The sequence below is a fragment of the Pristiophorus japonicus genome, chromosome 7 (assembly GCF_044704955.1).
Source record: "Pristiophorus japonicus isolate sPriJap1 chromosome 7, sPriJap1.hap1, whole genome shotgun sequence".
Taxonomy (NCBI): domain Eukaryota; kingdom Metazoa; phylum Chordata; class Chondrichthyes; family Pristiophoridae; genus Pristiophorus; species Pristiophorus japonicus.
Genome location: NC_091983.1, coordinates 90,909,742 through 90,934,956, shown reverse-complemented (window position 1 = coordinate 90,934,956; position 25,215 = coordinate 90,909,742). Strand labels below are relative to the sequence as shown.

Genomic DNA, 25,215 nt, shown 5'->3' with positions numbered 1-25,215 from the left:
CCTGTCTGTCGTTGGGGCAAAGAATCTGCCTGCCCCAATCAAGGCAATTGGTGCAGAGGTGGTGGAGCTGGGCCTGGAGACTCGCAAACCTGAGAAGGTCATTGGTGGGTGAAAACAGGCATACCGGCTTGCCAATTAATGGCTATGGGTGTCCAGGCTGGGTCCTGGTTTGGACACCGAAGAGGAGGCACATCTTTAAAAAGGTATTTTAGCCCCATTACGAAAGTAGCCGAGGGGACGCCTCTTTTCTTTCTTTGGGCTGCGGGGCAGAGGGAGGTGTCGCACCATTTCTTGAGCTGCCAACACTCACCATAATTTTGCCAGATGGGTGGCCACCATTGGAAGCGAGGGAGTCTGCTTCTGGCTCTGTGCAGAGGTCCTGTTGGACAAATCCTGGCGCTGGGTTGGGCCGCTGCAGATTTTCAGTCTTGATGTTCAACTATTTTGTGCTGTTGTAGCATGTTGGAGAGTCCAGGACCAAACTTCAGTCGTGAAAATCCAATATTTCCTCAATTTACCCACCGTCCCCATGTCCAAGATGCAATTTGAGCAATTTTCAGGGTACTCGCCTGTCTTCTCATTTAAAAACATGAAAGAAACTAAGTGGTAGAAATTGGTATGTGTAAAATGGGTACAAAGCATAACAATCTAGCAATGGGACAACACTATCTACGCAAGTATTGGCCGGACTGCCAAATTCATGAGCTTATTTGTTAGGCGTCCTGGGCCCCTTGAATATATACATTAATTACCAACACCTATTTTTAACGCCCCCTTTGACAAATTGGTCAGGATTCTTCAGTGTCCTCTGCAGCCACCAGCCAAAGGTAAGTTTTTGAATTAAAAAAAATACCTTCCTATGTGTCACGATCAGTACACCACCCCCCAAACACCCCTCCAAATAGCCTGCTCCAACCACCCTCCCAGGACTTACCTGAGGACCACTGCCAGCGAGGCAGGTGGTGAAAAATTGCCATTTGCCGTCAGGTGAGCTGCCTGTGGATCAAGTTCTATCGATCCTCATGCCTCTCGTGGAGGCAGTGTGAGGCTGGACCCGAAAAATGAGCACAGATGAATTTTTACCCTTAAATTTTCTTAAAATATGAATACAGTTTTAAATATAAATATAAACACTTTGTGGGTGAATAGAAAAGAAGTTAGGACGTGATGTTATACAGGCTGTCGATTGGCTATCGGCCTGTTTTGTGTTACTGGCGTTGACCAATTTCAACCTCTGTCTGTACAGCATGTTGATGCATGCACAGTCTTTAAGAAGCTTTTTGACATTTTTTAAATCTGTTCCTTTTTTTACCCATCGAGAGAGGAAAAATGGGTACCATGTAAAACATCTGAATTGTAGCTGGGATAGAAGTGGGCTGAAAGCAGTCGTCATCGTGCTGTTGACGAGTGCGCCTAATGTTATTGATCCTTTTTCAAATTAAATAAGAGAATTCTTATAAAGAGGACACTGACAGAAAGAGCATTGTTCATTTATATTTGTCTTAATTTTTATATGTAGTTTTAAGTTGCTAAAAATGTTCTGCAATGAAAAAATACTGTTGCAGAATTTGAAGGATGAATGCTTTGGCACCAAGGCCAGAGTTTGTCTGCAGTTACCTGGTTTTATCTCTGATACTAACCAGCAAATATATTCATTGTTAATGTGACTATGACATTTTGTGTAGCATAATACATGGTGAAAAGTTATCAAATTTAAAATGTTGGGAACATTTTTGGGGAAATTATTGCAAGCATTGTAGTAAAAAAAATAAAGAAGCGTTCTTTGCCATCCTATGAACTTTATGTTTCAAGCATGAAGCAATCATACAGTTGACTAGTGCAACTGCAGGCGGTTGTCATACAGCCGAGGTTGCTGTCCTCACAAGTGTGCTACTATACTTCTTTTCCTGGTGACCTTTCAGCCTTTGCTTCACAGTATTTGTACAAAACGCAACGTGGTTACAACAACTTGCATTTAAATAGCGTCTCTAATGCAATAAAATGCCCTCATGCTTCACACACGGAAGAATGCACCAAGCAGCAGTAGAATTAGGAGAGGTGACCGAGAGCACAGTCAAAAGGATTTTGAGGAGACTTTTCAAAGCAGGGAGAAAAGTAACAAGGTGAAGAGGTTGAGGGAAGGAGTTCCAGATAGGGTCCTAGATGGCTGAACTTTTGGCATCTCTGGAGAAGTGTTGGGAGGAAAATGTGCAAGAGGCCAGATTTGAAGGCTCTAGAATGTGTGCTGGGGTCATATAGCTGGAGGAGGTTGCTAACTTCTTCAAGTTTTTTCTCTTTTGCTTTTGTCTAATATGGTGATAATTATGAAATACTACATGCAGTGTTGTGTAAAATTAGCTTTGTGTTCCAGAAGAGGGTTGTAAAAATATTTTGAAAAATTAGAAATCAGTTAATAATAACCAAGACGAAATGGTGATGTTACTTGAAGAAAATGATTTCCTTCAGGCCTCTGGATTGTGAGCTCTGAGTCACAGCTGTGGCTGATTGAAGATGATTGTAACTGTTGAATGTGGTTACTGGGGCACCAAGATGTAAGGGGTAACAACATGAGATTGGAGTGTGGTTTAGAGTCTGCAGAGATAAGTTTTTACTGCTTCAACAAGCTAAGCCATCGTCTGTTTTTGCATTTTACCATTTTAAACACGTGCATGCCTCGTTCATGATACAGAGGAGTGATTAGAAGAGCCGTTATTAGAGCTTTATAAACATTAGAAAAAAGCAATTTGCACATTTACAAAATTTTACCGGCTAGGTTCACGAGAATATCTTGACTCTGGTAGAAAACAGCCATTTGGAAACATGAGGTATGGTCAATAATGAGAATGTTAATACATAGTTTTATGTATGAGAATGCTAATCCCTGCCCGAACCACCCGCCCCCCCCCCCCCCCCCCCCCACCAATCCAGTAGAGATAGACCCATTTCTGATCCTTGGTAGGTTTATTTCTGCAACATGTCATGCACATTAACCCATTGATAGAATGATTAGTATGATCAGTGATGACATTAATAGCAAGTGATCCACAGTGCTGCCTTGATGATAATTGTAATTTTTTACATGCATCACTGGTATTTTTGTTTTTAACTAGAAAACGTTTATCTTTGTGGTTTGATTGTAATAATAGCAAAAATATAGGATTGGGTTTGTATTGTTTCTACCTTATTGCATACAATTTTGAATTTAAATTCCAGTTTCATATTGGCAAAAATCTATTTTGATCTTAAACAAAAAAGTTACACAAGTCGAGGTTTTCTGAAAACCATGGTCAGCAGTAATCCTGGACCTTTTAGCATGATCTGCAGAGCATTACACCTAATTTTTTTTTATCAGAAGCAGTGCTTTTATTTATTAAACCATGAGAATACTAGTTTATAGGACTTGTAATAAGCATGAGGGACCAGCCAAATGGACTGAAATGGCCTTTTCCGGACCTGTACATTCCTGCGTTCCTGTCAGCGCTTTTAAGTAACATTAAATTGTACTCTTTCTGTTACTTAAGTCTTGAATCCAGCTGCTGGATAATATCTCTGGCATGAAATGGGCAAGTTGACAAGTGGGCCAGAAAACGTGCATCAAGGGAGGCTGTAATACTATTTGGATCAGCAGGATAATTTAAGAAAAACAATTTTAATTTACTCTTGGTTTCCATATACAGCTAATTTTAATTAACTAAGTTAGTGGTGCAGTGACAATGATTGACATTTTCAGTGCGATTGGACATATATATAAGTTTACATCGGCAACACTGATTATAATGGGAAAAAGTTGACTATTATGGTGTGACAAAAATGTAACAGGAAATGTACTGTAACAGCCTGTATTGCTGAAAAACATCTATGCTCCAACCAACTTTCCTTCCCTTCTTCCCAATTGCCATATGTTTTGTTATTTAACTATAAACACTAATATAAACTCGAAGCATCGCATAAAAATAAGGACAGAATGTATGACTTTAATTGCAACAGAATTACATCTGCGAGCCCTGGAGCAACTAGCGCTGACCTCTAGCCCTGCTTCACCTGCACAAAGTTGATGAGAAGTGTGTGCAGACATAAGACTGTTTATTTTTTGCCATTCTCCCATGGCATTGTATATAGGGAGTCAAGAGCTAGAGGCAAGATTGGGGATGCATATGTAACTCGGTCCCCATTTTAAAGTCATCCTTTCTGTCCTTTTTTAATATTTTCATATTGGGCCATATTGTGTTTTGGTGCCGTTAGTTAGACTTGCCCTTGCATGTTTAGGTTTTCCAAAATTTTGTGTGACAATTTGCTGAAAGTGTGAGTTGACAACGTCGCAGAGAGGAAAACAGGGAATCTGAGACCTGAGTGGTTAAGGAAATATTGCTTCCCTGTCCACTCAGATTGAAGGATTGCGAAATTAACTGCGCAAGGACTGAGAAGGAAGTGTAAATTAGAGTGGGTGAATTCAATGTCAAATCAGGTACAGGAAGAGAAATAAAGAGAGGGAAAGAAACTCTGCATTAAGAGAGTGAGGGCCCGAAATTGGTGGACGGACCGCCCGCGTACCGCCCAAAAATGCAATTTTTGTCAAAAAACATCGACATACCGTCGACATACTGCCCAGCGGAAAATTCATCAGTGACTTACCGCTGCACACCACCCGCCCATGCAGACCGTCGATGTACCATGCAAAAGTGCAAAATTCAAGACTTACCACTGACACGCTACCGGAGCTGCATACCGTTCTGGCGAAGGTGCTTTTCAGTCGATCTTAAATGGGCAGTATGTACACAGAGCTGACAGGATTGTTTTATCTTTTATAGTTCTCCACAGTTTAAATGGATGGTAGTAAGTCAATAATATAAATGTTCTAATAAAGCCTTATTTGCTCCTTTATTAATTAACTATAATAAAAATGTTAGTGTCTCTCACCCCCGCAGTCTCTCTCACCTCCCTCCCCTCACAGAGATCTGTTCCCCCCCCTCACCCCACAGAGATCTCTTCCCCCCTCACCCCACAGAGATCTCTTCCCCACCCCCCACACAGAGATCTCTCTCCCCCCCTGCGATCTCGCCCCCTCCCGAGAACTCGCCCCCCCCTCCCCTGAGATCACCCCCCCCGAAATCCCTCTCTTCCCCCTCCCTGAGATCTCTTCCCCCCCCCCCCCCGAAATCTCTCTTTCTCCCCCCCCCGAGATCTCTCTTTCTCCCCCCCCCCCCGAGATCTCTCTTCCACCCCCGAGATCTCTCCCCCTCCCCCCCCACAAGAGATCTACCCCCCCACAGAGAGATCTATCTCCCCCCTCCACAGAGAGATCTATCGCCCCCCCCACAGAAATCTCTTCCCCCCACAAAGATCTCCCCCCCCCCCACAGAGAGATCTCCCCTCCCACAGAGAGATCCCCCCCCACAGAGAGATCTCCCCCCCACAGAGAGATCTCCCCCCCCACAGAGAGATCTCCCCCCCCACAGAGAGATCTCCCCCCCACAGAGAGATCTCCCCCCCCACAGAGAGATCTCCCCCCCCCCACAGAGAGATCTCCCCCCCCACAGAGAGATCTCCCCCCCACAGAGAGATCTCCCCCCCCCACAGAGAGATCTCCCCCCCACAGAGAGATCTCCCCCCCACAGAGAGATCTCCCCCCCACAGAGAGATCTCCCCCCCACAGAGAGATCTCCCCCCCACAGAGAGATCTCCCCCCCACAGAGAGATCCCCCCCCCACAGAGAGATCTCCCCCCCACAGAGAGATCTCCCCCCCCCACAGAGAGATCTCCCCCCCCCACAGATAGATCTCCCCCCCCCACAGAGAGATCTCCCCCCCACAGAGAGATCTCCCCCCCACAGAGAGATCTCCCCCCCACAGAGAGATCTCCCCCCCCACAGAGAGATCCCCCCCCCACAGAGAGATCCCCCCCCCACAGAGAGATCCCCCCCCCACAGAGAGATCTCCCCCCCCACAGAGAGATCTCCCCCCCCACAGAGAGATCTCCCCCCCCACAGAGAGATCTCCCCCCCCACAGAGAGATCTCCCCCCCACAGAGAGATCTCCCCCCCCACAGATAGATCTCCCCCCCCACAGAGAGATCTCCCCCCCACAGAGAGATCTCCCCCCCCCACAGAGAGATCTCCCCCCCCACAGAGAGATCTCCCCCCCCACAGAGAGATCTCCCCCCCCACAGAGAGATCTCCCCCCCCCACAGAGAGATCTCCCCCCCACAGAGAGATCTCCCCCCCACAGAGAGATCTCCCCCCCACAGAGAGATCTCCCCCCCACAGAGAGATCCCCCCCCACAGAGAGATCTCCCCCCCCCACAGAGAGATCTCCCCCCCCCACAGAGAGATCTCCCCCCCCCCACAGAGAGATCTCCCCCCCCCACAGAGAGATCTCCCCCCCCACAGAGAGATCTCCCCCCCACAGAGAGATCTCCCCCCCACAGAGAGATCTCCCCCCCACAGAGAGATCTCCCCCCCACAGAGAGATCTCCCCCCCACAGAGATCTCTCCCCCCCACAGAGAGATCTCCCCCCCACAGAGAGATCTCCCCCCCACAGAGAGATCTCCCCCCCACAGAGAGATCTCCCCCCCACAGAGAGATCTCCCCCCCACAGAGAGATCTCCCCCCCCACAGAGAGATCTCCCCCCCACAGAGAGATCTCCCCCCCACAGAGAGATCTCCCCCCCACAGAGAGATCTCCCCCCCACAGAGAGATCTCCCCCCCACAGAGAGATCTCTCCCCCCACAGAGAGATCTCTCCCCCCACAGAGAGATCTCTCCCCCCACAGAGAGATCTCTCCCCCCACAGAGATATCTCCCCCCCCCAGAGATCTCCCCCCCCAGAGATCTCCCCCCCCACAGAGATCTCCCCCCCCAGAGATCCCCCCACAGAGATCTCCCCCCCCCCCCACAGAGATCTCTTCCCCCCCCCCATAGAGATCTCTCTTCCCCCCCCAACAGAGATCTCTTCCCCCCCCCCCCCCCACCACCACGGAGATCTCTTCTTCCCCCCCCCCCACAGATCTCTTTCCCCGCCCCCTCCCCACAGAGATCTCTTCCCCCGCCCCCAAGTGATCTCAGGCCGCCTCAGCGCTACCAGGCCGGCAGTCTCTTGCCTCTCATTGATGTCTCTCGGAGGGTGGGGCTTCACAGCAGCACGCGCGTGCACGCAACTTGGGAGCTGAAGGTTCCCGAGTCAAAAGGCCTCTCCGCCGCACATTGCCGGCTGCACTCCGCTCCCGCCTGCTGCACTCCGCTCGACTTACCGCTGAGAATAATTTGACGAAATTCCCGCCCACTCAGCTCCAGCGGTACTGGGCAGTAAAAAAATGGCGTACCGCCGAAAAAACGGGCGGACCATGTGTTTGATCAATTTCGGTCCCGAGAGTGAAAGAGATAGAAAGGAAAAGCTTTTAAAAATGTAATTCTACATTTTTTAAATCTCCAACAACAACTAAGACCTGAAGGAATGAGACGCTAAACATGTAATAGTTAATTTTCAGTGCCAAAGAGGTTGACTGGCAGAATTAACACATCACGTGGTTAAAAGGGTATTTAGACTAAAATGGACTTTCTGCGGCGAGTTTAGTTCATGTTTACCGCACAAATACAACAACTTCATGCCATTCATTGCTTTTCAGTGGTGAGCCATTAGCCTCACTGTTGTTTTGACAGCAAATTATGGGCCATTAACTTCCTATGTAAACTTGTGTCACTAATTATACCCACCAGTGGAGACACTTCAGTGTTATAACTGGTCAGAGGGTGTAATTACAACCTAAGAAGTTTACATTGGTAGTTTCCATTATAAATGTAGACATAGGAATTTCTAATGGAAAAACTTGACACAAAAGTGTGATGAAAACATGAGAACAGGATGTGAGGTTTTGTAGACGGGTTGTGTGCACAGATGTAAGAACATGCCAGTTGCTGTTGACAATGTCACTGATACACTTCCGAGGTGAGTACACAGCAGACATTTACTAGGAACTGACACCTGTGAGTGCAAAATGTTTTTAAATGGAGGATACAGGAAGTGAACACTTGGCATTGAATGTACTTCCCCCTCCACTCTAGTTCCTCTTCAATAATCTGGCTGAGGATTGTTTGTCAAGACTTGTGCAACTAGTATTGGCAATATACTGTAGAGCCGAAATTCATATAAATTGTCAGCCAAGAGGAAGTCATTTTAAATTAAACGCTTCTCATCTGTGTTTACAGATTATTGAGTTTGAGAGCAAATAATTTGAGTGTCAGGATAGCTCCGTGATTTAATACTTTGCAGACCTGAAGATGCAAATTTGAATCCGAATTATCCATATTGATGCCTGGGTTTTGACAGATAGCAAATCATTAGCCTCAAAGTGATGTTGGGCTTAAGGGAAGAAAAAGCAGAGAAGAGACTGGCAGTCTGCAATGGCTCATTACCTCCGAGCAGATGTGCAAGAAGTGACTCTGATGATGGCTGTGGAGATGGGCCAAGTCATCAAAGCCCTCCCAGTCAGACAAGATAATCTAAATTCAGACAACTGAACATTTATATGTGTGGGGGAGGAGTGGTAAAAGCTGAAGTCATTTTAAAGCAAGAGCAAAATACAGATTTTTGGATTAGTCAATATCAGTAGAAAGGTACAATCCTCAAAGATGTTGTTTACTCTTAAAGCAATGGACTCCAATGCACATTAAAGTCTTTCACAAAGTGTCAAAATGATCATTTTATTCTGCCCTGTAGCATTTGCAATGTGACATCATGTGTTTCATATACTTCTTGCTACAGGAAGCTTGCTGATAAAAATCAACAACCACTTCCTTATAAGTACAGAAATAAAGTTGCAGAAAGCGGAAATGTCGCTTTTTTTTCAAAGAAACACTTTATTTTGCTGACATAAACTGTATTACTGTGCTATTCAACCAATGAGCTAAGGAGTTGGAAACGACAAAAAATAAGCAGTACAGCTTCAACCGTTCAGAGATAAAGTCAGAAAAAGAAAATGTTGAATAAAAACTTTTACTTCGATCAGTACAAAGGTAAGGAACTCTTGTATTTAGTTGGAATATTGTGTATTTTAGAAGATCTACTACTGTCTGTTAAAGTGACTTAGGTTTTTAAGGAGGCAGAATCTCATTTGACTTGGTTGGTTTTGTGGGTGGAACATAAACTCAAGTTTGATATAATCCCTTCAATTTTGGAGTCTTTTTGCAGGCACGTAAAGAAATCCGGCAGTAGTTTTTGTGTGTAGAGCTTCACTAAGGCTGATTAAAAGCTGCATTTTTTTTCTGTCATCTCTAAGGTCTGCTTTTGAAATCTAATGACTATATGATGCAACATTGTTCCTGATCTGAATTTGTGATAGACTTGAATTTGACCAGATCATTGCAGAAGTAATAGTCTGGTGTCCTCTGTGTTCACAGTAGTACCTATTGATATTGGTAGCACCTGCCCAATACTGCAGCTTTAAAATGTCACAGTACGAGCATCATGGGTGAACTTTTTGTCAATTTTTGTTTAGATGGCATTACATTTAGAATAACTCCAATCCGGTTTAGACCATTCTGCTCTGGCACCTTTGCTATGCTGTTACAGTACAATTGGTGCCATCCACAGACTTACCTAAAACAGGTAAATAGTTTAAGAAATCAGGCATGCCATGGTCTTGTACTTAACCACAATAGTCTGTGTCTTCTGTGTTCATAGTACCTAAAAGATACTACTTTGATATTGGTAGCAACTGCCCAATAAAAGGAACTTGACACCTTAAGAATTCCACTTCCCTTTTATTGGCCTAAATTCCAAAGTTGATTAACTATGTAAACATTTGCGAATCTTTATCTCTTAAAATCTTTAGAACGGTACAACAGATTTTGTATTGCATTCCTCCATTTACTCAAAACTGTGACTACATTATTTCAAGTATCAAATTGACCAAAATACAATGACAGTCCTGGTATTTACAATTGGTACATTGTCTGGCCCTGAAAACTCTCACATGTGCTATGTACACAGGCATGGAGTTTCTGCTAGAAATGCAATTGGAAAAATGCACTCAATGCGCTGGATATTACGCCAGTTTTGCCGAGGTGAACTTGCACTCAAGTTTCTGTGCAAACTCATTAGCATTGCCCCGCACATAAAATCTTCCACGAATCAGCGCAATCAAGTAGCATAATTGATAATCAATTTGCAATGCTATTTTCCAGCAACACAAAGAGGAGTGGGATTGCTGAGAAATAAGCCACTCATCAACTGGCTGATTTAATGCTTTTGGTCTTGGTGTTTAATTGGCTTCAATTGACTTGATTTGATTAGCCCTTGGTACATAAGACCTCTGACCAGAATTTAGTTGGAGCCACAAAGGTGTGTCTTGCTCTGCAGTAATTGACTGAGTTTACACTAATTTTGAACTGAGTTAAAAGTAATTGCTGCAGCAAGAGAAACACCTCAGGCTTCAATTGACTGCTGGTAACTGTAGATACAGGTGATTAATGCTGGATCTCTGTGACCACGGGTGTCTGCGCACCTGGGAATCAGGGTACAATTTGGCGAACACCCACAAGCGAACGCATTCAGTGGAAATTTGCCATTCCGACCTATAGACATGGCCAGTTTTGTGGGCAGGAACTGCTTTGTTGCGAATGGACTTTTGAATCAGCATAAAAGATCGCGGTTACTCAGGTGTAAAGTAGTTATGGGCACAACTCACTGATATTTAAAATTCCACTATCTTTAGTGCTATTTAATTTGAATCTGTCAAGATCACACTGATATCTGGGTGGAAATCATGTGGCAACTCCAGGCCACAATGTCACTGTCTTGCCTGCACTCTAACTTCCAGGAGTAAATTTTCTGTTTTTTTCCAAAGAGATGGATAATCATTTTATTGTGACAGTAGGGGATCTCTTTGGGGCTGTATTATATGAAATTGAATTTGGATTAAGGATGAAACCAGGCACATCGTTACTTGCAGTATTTTTTTTTTTAAGTTGAAATTGTTGTGTTCCTTCTGTGATCTGCCAGCTAAAGACACCATCTGGCATGTATTTGAACTGCACAGACCAGAAGATCCCAGGTTTGATTTCCTGTTTGTGTTGAACAAACTGATCTCTGCCACGGAAGCATTTGAGGCACTGTTATTGGCCTCCGCATATTTAAGTTAGAGAAATGAAAAATCATCCAGGATATCTGCTCCTGGCTGTTATCCAGTGACCTCTTTCTGGGAAATTTGCATACATGATTGTCAATTGCAACAAGATTGGGTTCCATTTATTGCAAAGAATTACATAGGATATACAGCATTCGGCCCAACCAGTCCATGCTGGCTTTTATGCTCCACTCGAGCCGCCTCCTGTCTTTCCTCATCTAACGATCAGCATAACCCTCTCTTCCTTTCTCCCTCATATGCATTTATACTCTTCCTCCCCCTCATTGAGGGGCAATAGTATAGTTCCAATTCTCTCCATTCTCTAGATAAAGAAGTTCCTTCTGAATCTCCTATTTGATTACTGACCTCTAGTTTTGCTCTTCCCCAAATGTGGAAACACACTCTATCAAAACCTTTCATAATTTTAAGGACCGCTATAAGATCAATCCTCAGCCTTTTCCTTTTGAGAGAAAAGAGACCCAGTCTGTCCATCATTTCTTGATGGCTATTGTTATGTATTTAATCCTTTGTAACTTGCATTACACCTGACCACCAGAGGGCCCACCTCTTGGAGTCCCAAGGGATCCCAGCATCCCTTGGGAGCACAGTATATCAGCAGGCCACCCACGAGGTACCTGCACTCTGGAACCTTAATAAAGGAGCTAAGGTCACATTTGCTCATTACACACAGTACTCAGTCTCACCGTTTATTATGAGAGTAACAATTGGCGACGAGGTAACTAACAACCGCGTGAAAATGCAAAGAACAGTCGGCATCCTGGAAAAGTTCTCAGAAGGGGACGATTGGAAGGCCTTCGTGGAGAGACTTGACCAATACTTTGTGGCCAACGAGCTGGAAGGGGACGAGAACACCACCAAATGAAGAGCGATCCTCCTAACTGTCTGTGGGGCAACAACCTATGGCCTAATGAAGAATCTCCTGGCCCCGGCAAAACCAACAGAGAAATCTGACGAAGAATTGTGTACACTGGTCCGGCAGCACCTAAATCCTAAGGAAAGCGTTTTGATGGCGAGATATCGGTTCTACATGTGTCAATGATCGGAGGGCCAGGAAGTGGCGAGCTACGTCGCTGAACTAAGGCGCCTTGCATGACATTGTGAGTTTGAGGGATTCCTAGAACATATGTTCAGAGACTTTTTCTACTGGGCATCAGACATGTGAGAATCCTTTGCAAACTGTTGACTGTAGAAACTCCGAATCTGAGTAAAGCCATAACGATAGCCCAGGCATTTATATCCACCAAACAGATTTCGCAGAAGAAAGAAGTTTCGGCCAGTACTGTGCATAAAGTAACGTCGGTTTTGAGCAGAAATGTTCATGGAAGAACATACACGCCGGCTGCTGTGGCCCAACCGCCATCATCTGTTAATGCGAGGCAGTTAACACCCTGTTTGCGCTGTGAAGGTGATCATCGGCCCTATCAATGCCGCTTTAAGCACTATGCGAGCAATGATTGCAGAACAATGGGACACCTCCAATGAATGTGCAGGCGAGCTGCAAACCCTGTAAACCACCACGTTGCAGAGGAAGATCGATCCACAGTGGATCAGACTGAGTTGGAAACTCATACGGAGGAGGCAGAAGTGTACGAGGTACACACATTCATGACGAAATGCCCACCAATAATGTTGAAAGTTGAACTGAACGGCATTCCAGTATCTATGGAGCTGGACACGGGGGCAAGTCAGTCCATCATGAGTAAAAAGGCCTTCGAAAGGCTTTGGGGAAAGAAGGCACACAGGCCCAAGCTCTGCCCCATTCACACTAAACTAAGGACTTACACCAAGGAACTAATCCCTGTAATTGGCAGAAGTCAAAGTCTCCTATGATGGAGCAATATACGAACTCCCGCTGTGGATTGTGCCGGGGATGGCCCCATGTTGTTTGGCAGAAGCTGGCTGGGGAAAATCCGCTAGAACTGGGACAACATCCGAGCGCTTTTGTCCGTCGACAATGCCTCATGTACCCAGGTTCTAAGCAAGTTCCCATCGTTATTCGAGCCACTCGGGGGCGAAAGTGCAGATCCATTTGATTCCCGGTACGCGACCCATCCACCACAAGGCTCGGGCTGTACTGTACATGATGCGTGAGAATGTGGAAATTGAGCTGTACAGGCTGCAATGTAAAGGCATCATCACGCCGGTGGAATTCAGCGACCGGACCAGTCCGATTGTCCCGGTACTCAAGGAGGATGGTACGGTTAGAATTTGCGGGGACTATAAAGTAATGATTAACCATTTTTCGTTGCAGGACCAGTACCCGCTACCCAAGGCAGCCGACCTATTTGCGACCCTGGCTGGGGGGAAGACATTCACTAAGCTGGACCTGACCACAGCCAACATGATGCAGGAGCTGGAAGAGTCTTCGAAAGGCCTCACCTGCATCAACACACACAATGGTCTGTTTATCCACGGTGCCCGTTCGGGATTCGGTCGGCTGTGGCGATCTTCCAGCGGAACATGGAGAGCCTGCTAAAGTCGGTTCCTTGTACAGTGGTCTTCCAGGGCGACATATTGGCTACAGGTCGGGACACCGTGGAGCACTTAAAGAATCTGGAGGAGGTTCTTAGTCAGTTGGATCGTGTGGGGCTCAGGTTGAAACGCTCTAAGTATGTTTTCCTGGCACAGGACATCGAATTCTTAGGAAGGAGAATCGCAGTAGACGATATCAGACCCAGTGACGCCAAGACGGAGGCCATCAAAAACGCGCCGCGACCACAGAACATGATGGAGCTGCGGTCGTTCCTGGGACTCCTTAACTATTTAGGTAATTTCCTACCTGGGTTAAGCACCCTGCTAGAACCCCTACATGCGCTACTGCGCAAGGGAGACGACAGGGTATGGGGGAATTCATAAGAGGCTGCCTTTAAGAAAGCCAGAAATTTATTGTGTTCTAACAAACTGCTTGTCCTGTATAATCCATGTAAACGATTAGAGTTAGCTTGCGGTGCGTCGTCATACGGGGTCGGGTGTGTATTACAACAGGCTAATGATTCGGGGATTTTGCAACTGGTTGCGTATGCATCCAGGAGTTTGTCCAAGGCCGATGGGGCCTACAGCATGGTTGAAAAAGAGGCTCTGGCATGCATTTACGGGGTAAAAAAAATGCACCTGTACTTATTTGGCCTCAAGTTCAAGCTTTAAACTGACCACAAGCTGCTCATATCGCTGTTCTCTGAGAGCAAAGGGATTAAGATCAATGCCTCTGCCCGCATCCAACTATGTAATCCGCCACAGACCAGGCACAGAGAACTGCGCAGATGCTCTCAGTCGGCTACCATTGCCCACCACCGGGGTGGAAATGGCACAGCCAGCGGACTTGCTCTGGAGGCATTTCAGAATGAGAAGTCCCTGTTACGGCCTGCCAGATCAGGAGCTAGACCAGCCAGGATCCTTTACTGTCCTTGGTAAAAAAAACTGTGTCCTCCATGGGAGCTGGTCCAGTGTCCTAGTGGAGATGCAGGAAGCGATTAAGCCGTTCCACAGGCGCAAAGACGAGTTGTCCCTGCAGGCAGACTGTCTTTTGTGGGGCAATCGCATGGTCTTGCCCAAGAAAGGCAGAGACATTTATTTGCGAACTGCACAACACCCACCCAGGCATCGTAATGATGAAAGTCATAGCCAAATCTCACGTATGGTGGCCTGGCATCGACTCAGATTTAGAGTCATGCGTGCGCCAGTGCAACACTTGATCTCAGTTGAGCAATGCACCCAGAGAGGCACCACTAAGTTTTTGGTCGTGGCCATGAAAAACATGGTCGAGGATCCATGTAGACTATGCGGGCCCATTCTTAGGCAAAATGTTTTTGGTTGTCGTGGACGCTTACTCAAAATGGATTGAATGTGCGATAATATCTGTTAGCACGTCCATGGCCACCATTGAAAGCCTACGCGCCATGTTTGCCACGCAAGGCTTGCCTGATGTCAAAGTCAGCGACAATGGGCCGTGCTTCACCAGTGCTGAATTCAAGGAATTCATAACCTGCAACGGGATCAAACATGTCACATCTGCCCCATTCAAGCCTGCATCTAATGGCCAGGCAGAACGGGCAGCTCAGACCATCAAGCAAAGCTTGAAACGTGTGTCGGAAGGCTGTCCTGTGTGCTGCTCAGCTACTGCACCAGACCCCGCTTACTCACCGAGATTCCCCCAGTTGAACTGCTCGTGAAAGGGGCGCTTAAAACAAGGCTCTCTCTTGTCCACCGTGATCTCCATTATCACGTGGAGGGCAAGCGGCATCAACAAAGTATGTATCATGACCGCGCAAATTTGTCACGCGATATTGAGATCAATGATCCTGTGTTTGTGCTCAATTATGGACATGGTCCCAAACGGCTCGCTGGCACAGTCACAGCCAAAGAGGGGAGTAGGGTGTTTCAGGTCAAACTGACCAATGGACAAACGCATAGAAAACATTTGGACCAAATCAAATTGCTGTTCACCAACAGCTACGAACAACCCGAAGAAGACACCACCAACTTTGACCTTCCAATACACACAAGTGGCAACTGACATCATAGTTGACCACGAAACCGAACTCATCATCCCCAGCAGCCCAGCAAGGCCGACTGCCCAACAGCCCAGTGAAGAACTGACCAACCTACCCACATCAGCATTTGTACCAAGACGATCGACAAGGGAGCACAAAGCCCCAGATCGTCTCACCTTGTAAATAAGTGTACTGTTGACTTCACGGGGGAGTGATGTTATGAATTTAACCCTTTGTAACTTGCATTACACCTGATCACCAGAGGGCCCACCTGTTGGAGTCCCAAGGGATCCCAGCATCCCTTGGGAGCACAGTATATAAGCAGGCCACCCACGAGGTACCTGCACTCTGGAACCTTAATAAAGGAGCTAAGGTCACACTTGCTCATTACACACAATACTTGGTCTCACAGTTATGATTGTAACAGCTATAATCTTGCATTTCTGGTACCATCCTTGTAAATCTTTTTTGCACCCTCTCCGGTGCCTCTAAATCCTTTTTATAATCTAGCAAGCAGTTTGATATATGTTTAGCATAACTTCTCTACTTTTCAATTCTATTCCTCCAGAAAGTGCTTGGTTTGCTTTTGTTATGGCCTTCATGACCTGTGTTGCTGCGTTTAGTGATCTGTGTATTTGTACTCTGAGATCCCTTTGCTCCTCTATTTCATTTAGATTCTATTTTCCAAGTAATATGTGATCTTATTTTTCCTTACCAAAATGTAATACCTCAGACTCATCTATGTTGAAATTCATTTGCAAATTATATGCCCATTCTGAAAATGTATTAATGTCTTGTAATTTGTTAGTCCTCCTCAGTATTGACTATCCCTCGCAATTTGGTGTCATCGGCAAATTTAGAAATAGTATTTTTGATTTTGAATCTAAAATGTTAATATAAATTGTGAACAACAGTGGTTCCAGCACTGATCCTGGTGGGACCCCACTTTCTACCTTCTGCCACTCTGAATAGTTACCCTTTATCCCTACTCTCTGCTTTCTATATTGAAGCCAGCTAGCTGTCCTATCTGCTACTAGTCCTCTGACTCCGCATGCTTTGACCTTATTCATGAAACTATTATGTGGCACCTTATTAAAGGCCTTTTGGGGAATCTAGATAAATTACATTGCCCTGGTTTACTCTCTCTCTGTTACCTCTTCAGAGAATTCAGTGAGGTTGGTCAAGCAAGATTTTCCCTTTTGAAATCCTTGCTAACTATTTATTATTATTGTTTTTGGATTCTAGATGTTTTCTATTTTCTCCATTATTTTATTTCAACAACCCTAATTGCTAAGCTGATTGGTCTATAGTTCCCTGAACATGTTCTATCTCCCTTCTTAAATATAGATATAATGTTAGCTTTCCACCAGTCCACTTTAACTACACCTTTTTCTAACGAATTATTAAATATGTGTAATAGTGCTCCTGTTATCTCTGACCTAGATTCTTTTAAAAGGCGTGGTTGCAATCCATCCGGACATGGGGTTTTATCTTCTTTGAGTTTCAATGGTTTAATTAATATTTCTCCTTTTTTAAATCATTTCTAATCTCATCTTCTGCTGTCATGTCCACCTGATCTGTCTCCCTGGTAAAAACTGAAGCAAAGTAATTATTTAATATTTTTGTCATACTTGCGTCCTTCTCAATTATTATCGTAAAGCGTATTATATTATGATCACTATTGCCTAGATGATCCCCTAATTTTGCTTCTTTTGATATATCATGATCTCTTCCATGATTGAATAGCCTACCAATACTTCAAGACTAAAGACCACACAGGCATAACTGGGTGAGGCACAGCGTGTCGGTCATGTGCTAACATAACACAATCAAGAGTCAGCACCTTTCGGAAAGGAACGGTGAATTGGAGCAGAAAATAACTAGATATGATACACATTCATGTAATGGCTCCCAGTTTTTTCTGACTAGTAGCTTTTGGCCACGTTATGGTACAGTGCACGAAAAATTTGAAACTGATTTAAGAACATAAGAAATAAGTGCTGCAGTAGGCCATTTGGCCCTTCGAACCTGTTCCACCATTCAACATGATCATGGTTGATCTTCTACCTCAATTCCATCTTCCCGCACTATCCCCCTATCCTTTAATTCCCTTCGTTCCCAAAAATGAATCGACCTCGGTGTTTAATATACTCAACGATGGAGCATCCACAGCACTCTGGGGTAGAGAATTCCAAAGATTCAAAACCCTTTGAGTGAAGAAATTTCTCCTCATCTCAGTCCTAAATGGCCAACCCTTTATTTTGAGACTGGGACCCCGTGTTCTAGATTCCCCAGCCAGGGGAAACATCTTCTCAGCATTAACCCTGTCAAGCTCTTTAAAAATGTTTTTATGTTTAATGAGAGAACAGAATTTATACAATCAAATTGGAAAAGTAAGTGACCTAATTTAGCCACACTTTACTATTTAAAGACACGCTATCTTGAATGCAATCCTGACCCACACTGCTGAGAGTTAATTTCACAAATCAAGCAATACATGATAACTCAGATGGCAGAGTATGTTAATGTGCACTGTGGTTAGTACTAAACTACAGAGCAGGAAGGCCTCAGGTTCAGTCTTGTAAATGTTGCCAATTTAATCATGGCAGCGATGAGGATGCAGCAATTAGACTCCGCATCCCTCGGCTGAAGAAGAGAAAATTGTCCCAAGATTCTTCCTCATATCTACCCAATGAACCCTATTTAACATGAGTGTGTGTGGATAGGATTGCACTCAGCCCATGGTCGAATAACTAAATGATATTTACTTGTCCATCCAGTCACGTAATGACTGGTAACCTAAAGAAGGAGCCAGAGGGTTACCCACCCAATGAAGTTTTATCCTGTGTGGATCGCTGCTGTAGGGAGATTAGAGGCAAGGTAAGAAAAGTGAAGGTAAAGTTGGAGAATGAACAAATATATTTTAAAAAGCGCTTCAGTAGTTCCGCTGATTTATTTTTATGACATCTACAAAGCCAGTTACGTAAGACTGTTTTATGTCCCCAGGAAAATCATTATTAAACTAAAAATGCCCAGCCTGCATAAACTTTATAATCTTAACAATGTTAGGTGGCACAAATCTATATGAGGTGAAAGTTAATGACTGGTATAAAGCAATATCCAGCTGAGAAGTCATGCTAATCTTGAAGTAAACATAGGTCTGAATTATACCTAGCTGTACGGACGGTGTCCGTGGTGGGTCACGCCCTCGCTGCTGGCTCCATCCCGCTTCAGAAAATGAACTTGCCGGAATGGGGCTTATTAAGCCAGCCCAGCGCGTTACCCGGTCCAATTCGATGGAGCGTGCCTGGTGATGTCATTCATGGCGCATTTTAAGCCGGGATCCTTAAAGGAACCCTAACCTCATTAAATTTTTAGTGTAATCTAAAATAATGGGTGTTGAATCTTTACAATAATATAACAAAAGTTATATCTGAGTGACAAAGAAATACTTAAATAATATTATCATTAAGTAATATGATGCCATCTACAAATATGATCCAAGAACATAATTTTAAAAGTACATCAATTGGGAAGTAAATTAATTCTGGATATTAAGGGAATCAAGGGATATGGGGATAATGCAGGAAAGTGGAGTTGAGACTAGCCATAAGAACATAAGAAATAGGAACAGGAGTAGACTATACGGCCCCTCAAGCCTGCTCCGCCATTCAGTAAGATCATGGCTGATCTGATCATGGACTCAGCTCCACTTCCCCACCCACTTCTCATAACCCCTTAGCTCCTTAGCGTTTAAGAAACTGTCTATTTCAGTCTTAACTATATTCAATGTCCCAGCTTCCACTGCTCTCTGAGGCGGCAAATTCCACAGATTTACAACCCTCAGAGAAGAAATTTCTCCTCTTTGTTTTAACTGGGTAGCCCCTTATTCTAAGATCATGCCCGCTAGTTCTAGTCTCCCCATCAGTCGAAACATCCTCTCTGCATCCACCTTGTCAAGCCCCCTCATAATCTTCTACGTTTCGATACGATCACTTCTCATTCTTCTGAATTCCAATGAGTCGAGGCTCAACCTACTCAATCTTTCCTCATAAGTCAACCCCCTCATCCCCGGAACCAACCTAGTGAACCTTCTCTGCACTGCCTCTAACGCAAGTATATCCTTTCGTAAATATGGAAACCAAAACTACACGCAGTATTCCAGGTGTGGCCTCACCAATACCTTATATTGCTGATACCATTGGCCTTCCTGACCACTTGCTGTACCTGCATATTATCCTTTTGCGTTTCATGCACAAGTACCCCCAGGTCTCGGTGTACTGCGGCACTTGGGCAATCTTTCTCGATTTAAATAATAACTTGCTCTTCTATTTTTTCCGCCAAAGTGCATGACCTCACACTTTCCAACATTATACTCCATCTGCCAAATTTTTGCCCACTCACTTAGCCTGTCTATGTCCTCATTGCATGGCGGAGCAGGCGCGAGGGGTTGAATGGCCAACTCCTACTCTTAATACTTACTTATGGGAAGTTATTGGTGCTTTAGATACAAATTTATAGAATTTTGTCTCAGTAACTGGTACAAATAAAAGATGTGTATATGTAATGTATAAAATGAAGCAGATTTTAAATGTAAAGGAGTGGACTTACAATCTTAACTTCATGTTCAGCAGAAGAGATACGGAAACCCTGACAAAGTGTAAGTTGTGCTTACAATGTGTTTCTGGGATCTCTGCAACTCCTCTGTTGAAGTTAACAATGGACAAGTGAGTGTAATTTACCAAAATTCCCTGGATTCTGGGATGGTCCAAGCAGATTGGAAAACTGCAAATGTAACGCCCCTATTTAAAAAAGGAGGCAGACAAAAAGCAGGAAACTATAGACCAGTTAGCCTAACATCTGTCGTTGGAAAAATGTTGGAGTCCATTATTAAAGAAACAGTAGCAGGACATTTGGAAAAACATAATTCAGTCAGGCAGAGTCAACATGGATTTATGAAGGGGAAGTCATGTTTGACAAATTTGCTGGAATTCTTTGAGGATTTAACGAACAAGGTAGATGAAGGGGAACCAGTGGATGTGGTGTATTTGGACTTCCAGAAGGTATTTGACAAGGTGTCACATAAAAGGTTACTGCACAAAATAAAAGTTCACGGGGTTGGGGGTAATATATTAGCATGGATAGAGGATTGGCTAACTAACAGAAAACAGAGAGTCGGGATAAATGGTTCATTCTCGGATTGGCAATCAGTAACTAGTAGGTTGCCGCAGGGATCAGTGCTGGGACCCCAACTATTTACAGTCTATATTAATGACTTGGAAGAAGGGACCGAGTGTAATGTAGCCAAGTTTGCTGACAATACAAAGATAGAAGGAAAAGCAATGTGTGAGGAGGACACAAAAAATCTGCAAAAGGATATAGGCTAAGTGAGTGGGCAAAAATTTGGCAGATGGAGTATAACGTTGGAAAGTGTGAGGTTATGCACATTGGCAGAAAAAATCAAAGAGCAAGTTATTATTTAAATGGAGAAAAATTGCAAAGTGCTGTAGTACAGTGGGATCTGGGGGTCCTGGTGCATGAAACGCAAAAGGGTCGTATGCAGGTACAGCAAGTGATTTGGAAAGCCAATGGAATCTTGGTCTTTTTTGCAAAGGGGATAGAGTATAGAAACATGGAAATTTACAGCGCAGAAGGAGGCCATTTCGGTCCATCGAGTCCACGCAGGCCGACAAAGAGCCGCACAGCCCTTGGTCAGCAGCCCTAAAGGTTACATATAAACCTATGAACAATGACAGAAAGGCAAAGAGCACCCAGCCCAATCAGTCCGCCTCACACAACTGCGACACCCCTTATACTGAAACATTCTACACTCCACCCCAACCAGAGCCATGTGATCGCTTGGGAGAGGCAAAAACCAGATTAAAAACCCAGGCCAATTTAGGGAGAAAAAATCTGGGAAAATTGCTCTCCGATCCATCCAGGTGATCGAAACTAGTCCAAGAGATCACCCTGGCCGTATTCTATTCCCTGCAGTACTTACCATTATATTTGCGCCGTCCAACAAAAATCTAGTCTAATCCCAATTACCAGCTCTGGGTCCGTAACTCTGCAGGTTACGGCACTTTAAATGCCCATCCACCCATCTCTTAAAAGTGCTGAGGGTTTCTGCATCCACCACTCTTCCAGGCAGCGGGTTCCAGATTCCCACAACCCTCTGCGTAAAGAAGCCCCCCTCAAATCCCCTCTAAACCTTCCACCAACCACCTTAAAACTATTCCCTCTCATAATAGACCCTTTCACCAATGGAAATAGGCCCTTACTATCCACTATGTCCAGGTCCCTCAATATTTTGTACACCTCAATGAGGTCTCCTCGCAACCTCTGTTGCAATTAGAACAAACCCAGCCTATCCAATCTGTCCTCATAACTAAGATTCTCCATTCCAGGCAGCATCCTAGTAAATCTCCTCTGCATCCTCTCTAGTACAATCATGTCTTTCCTCTAATACGGCGACCAAAACTGCACGCAGTACTCCAGCTGTGGCCTAACCAAAGTATATAATTTAAGCATAATCTCCCTGCTCTTATATTTTATGCCTCGGCCAATAAAGGCAAGCATTCCGTATGCCTTCTTAACCACCTTATCCACCTGGCCTGCTACTTTCAGAGACCTGTGGACAAACACTCCAAGGTCATCCACACTATTAAGTGGGCTACCACTTAATAGAAACATAGAAACATAGAAAATAGGTGCAGGAGTAGGCCATTCGGCCCTTCTAGCCTGCACCGCCATTCAATGAGTTCATGGCTGAACATTCAACTTCAGTACCCCATTCCTGCTTTCTCGCCATACCCCTTGATCCCTTTCCTTATTAGCCCTCCCAAAGTGCATCAGCTCACACTTCTCTGAATTAAATTCCATTTGCCACTGCTCTGCCTACCTGACTAGCAGATTGATATCCTCTTGCAGCCGATGACTTTCCTCTTCATTATCAATCACACAGCCAATTTTAGTGTCATCTGCAAACTTCTTAATCATACTCCCTAGATTCAAATCTAAATCATTGATATATACCACGAAAAGCAAGGGTCCAAGTACTAAGCCCTGCAGAACCCTACTGGAAACATCCTTCCAGTCCCAAAAACATCCATCAATCATTGCCCTTTGCTTGCTATCTCCAAGCCAATTTTGGATCCAACTTGCCACTTTGCCCTGGATCCCATGGGTTTTAACTTTCATGACCAGTCTACCATGCAGGACCTTATCAAAAGCTTTGCTAAAGTCCATTTATACTACATCGTACGCATTACCCTCATCGACCCTCTTGGTTACCTCCTCAAAAATTTCAATCAGGTTAGTCAAACACGATCTTCTCTTAACAAATCTGTGCTGACTGTCCCAAATTAATTCTTGTCTTTTCAAATGTAAATTTATCCTGTCTTTCATGATTTTTTCCAATAATTTTCCCACCACTGAGGTTGGGCTGACAGGCCTGTAATTACATGGCCGATTCCTTTCTCCCTTCTTAAACAAGGGTATTACATTAGCAGTCCTCCAATCCTCTGGCACCATGCCCAGATCCAAAGAGGACTGGAAAATGATGGTCAAGATCTCTGCTATTTCCTCTTTTACTTCGCACAACAGCCTGGGATGCATTTCATCCGGGCCTGGGGACCTATCTACTTTCAAACCCCTTAATACTTCTCCTCTCACTATATTTATTTCATCCAGAATATCACACCTCCTCCTCGACAGCATTATCTGTATTGCCCATTTCCTTTGTGAAAACAGATGCAAAGTATTCATTAAGAATCTTACCAACATCTTCCGCCTCCACACAAAGATTACACTCATGGTCTCTAATAGGGTCTACCCTTTCTTTAGTTACCCTCTTACTCTTAATATAGTTATAGAACATCTTAGGGTTTTCCTTAATTTTACTGGCCAAGAATTTCTCGTGCTCTTAGCATTCCTAATATCCTTTTTAATTTTGCCTCTTAACTTTCGATATTCCTCAAGGTTCTATAGTATTTAGCCGTTGGTATATGACATAAGCGCTCTTTTTTTCTTAATCCTCCCCTGTAAGTCTCTAGACATCCAGGGGGCTCTAGAATTATTTTTCCTAGCCTTTTTCTTTAAGGGCACATGTTTGGCCTGAGCCTTCCAGATCTCCTCCTTAAATGCCTCCCGCTGTTCTGACACTGATTTACCCACAAGTAGCTGTTTCCAGTCCACTATGGCCAAATCACTCCTTAACTTAGCAAAATTAGCATTTCCCCAATTCAGAACTTTTGTTCCAGGCCTATCCTTGTCCTTATCCACAACCAACTTGAATCTGACTGAATTATGGTCACTGGCACCCAAGTGCTCTCCCACTAATACCCCTTCAACCTGCCCAGCTTCATTCCCCAAAACTAAATTCAAGACCGCCCTCTCTCGTGTTGGGTTTGCTACATACTGACTCAAAAAGTTCTCTTGAATGCATTTCAAGAATTCTGCACCCTCTATACCCTTCACACTAAATTTGTCCCAATCAATATTTGGATAGTTAAAATCCCCTACTATTACTGCCCTATGGTTTTTGGACCACAGCAGTTTGCCTACATATTTGCTCCTCTAACTCCCTCCCACTTTTTGGGGGTCTATAATACACACCCAGCAGTGTGATCGCCCCTTTTTTATTTTTCAATTCGACCCATATGGTTTCATTTAATGATCCCTCTAACATATCATCCCTCCTCACCGCTGTAATAGTTTCTTTATTCAGTACCTCAACCCCTTCCCCCCCCCCCCACCTTTATTACCCCCCTCTCTATCTTGTCTAAAAATCCTGTAATATTGATCTGCCATACCTGTCCTTCTTTCAGCCATGTTTCTGTAATGGCTGTAATGCATAAAAGCCAAGGAAGTCTTCCTACAATTATACAGGTATTGGTGAGGCCACACCTGGAATACTGCGTACACTTTTGGTTTCCATATTTGAGAATAGATATACTTGCTTGGAGGCGGTTCACTAGGTTGATTCCGGAGATGAGGGGGTTGACTTATGAGGAAAGGTTGAGTAGGTTAGACCTCTATTCATTTGGAATTCAGAAGAATGAGATCTTAGCGAAAAGTATAAGATTATGAGGGGGCTTGACAAGGTGGATGCAGAGAGCATGTTTCCACTGATAGGTTGAGACTAGAACTAGGGGGCATAATCTTAGAATAAGGGGCCGCCCATTTAAAACTGAGGTGAGGAGGAATTTCTTCTGAGGTTTGTAAATCTGTGGAATTTGCTGCCTCAGAGAGCTGTGGAAGCTAGGTCATTGAATAAATGTAAGCAGAGATAGACAGTTTCTTAACCGATAAGGGGTTATGGGGAAGTGGACCTGAGTCCATGATCAGATCAGCCACGATCATATTAAATGGCGGAGCAGGCTCGAGGGGCCGTATGGCCTACTCCTGCTCCTATTTCTTATGGTCTTATGTAGAACCTCCGCAGAAATTCACCCCGAAGTCTCGGACTGAAAAATTAACTTAGTTATATTCAGGGACTGAAAGCAAATGGAAACAGTGGAATGAGTGATGAGAATTAAATCGTATCACTTGATGACTTGATTTAATGTGTAACTGGACAATCAC

At 44.3% G+C, this 25,215-nt stretch overlaps 1 protein-coding gene across 11 annotated transcripts in view; it reads left to right on the top strand.

The window, feature by feature from the left end:
* Positions 1-25,215, top strand: part of asxl2 (ASXL transcriptional regulator 2) — a 311,793-nt gene that overhangs the window by 214,225 nt on the left and 72,353 nt on the right. The window contains exon 1 of one of the 11 annotated variants that reach the window (XM_070885134.1): positions 8,923-9,008. The exons of 9 other annotated variants lie outside the window; for them this stretch is intronic. In XM_070885134.1, the coding sequence (XP_070741235.1) occupies positions 8,972-9,008 (37 nt within the window). In that variant the 5' untranslated portion in view covers positions 8,923-8,971. Of the gene's footprint in view, positions 1-8,922; positions 9,009-13,729; positions 13,908-25,215 lie in introns of those variants that run through there. One more of the 11 variants, XM_070885133.1, reaches the window with a different exon arrangement.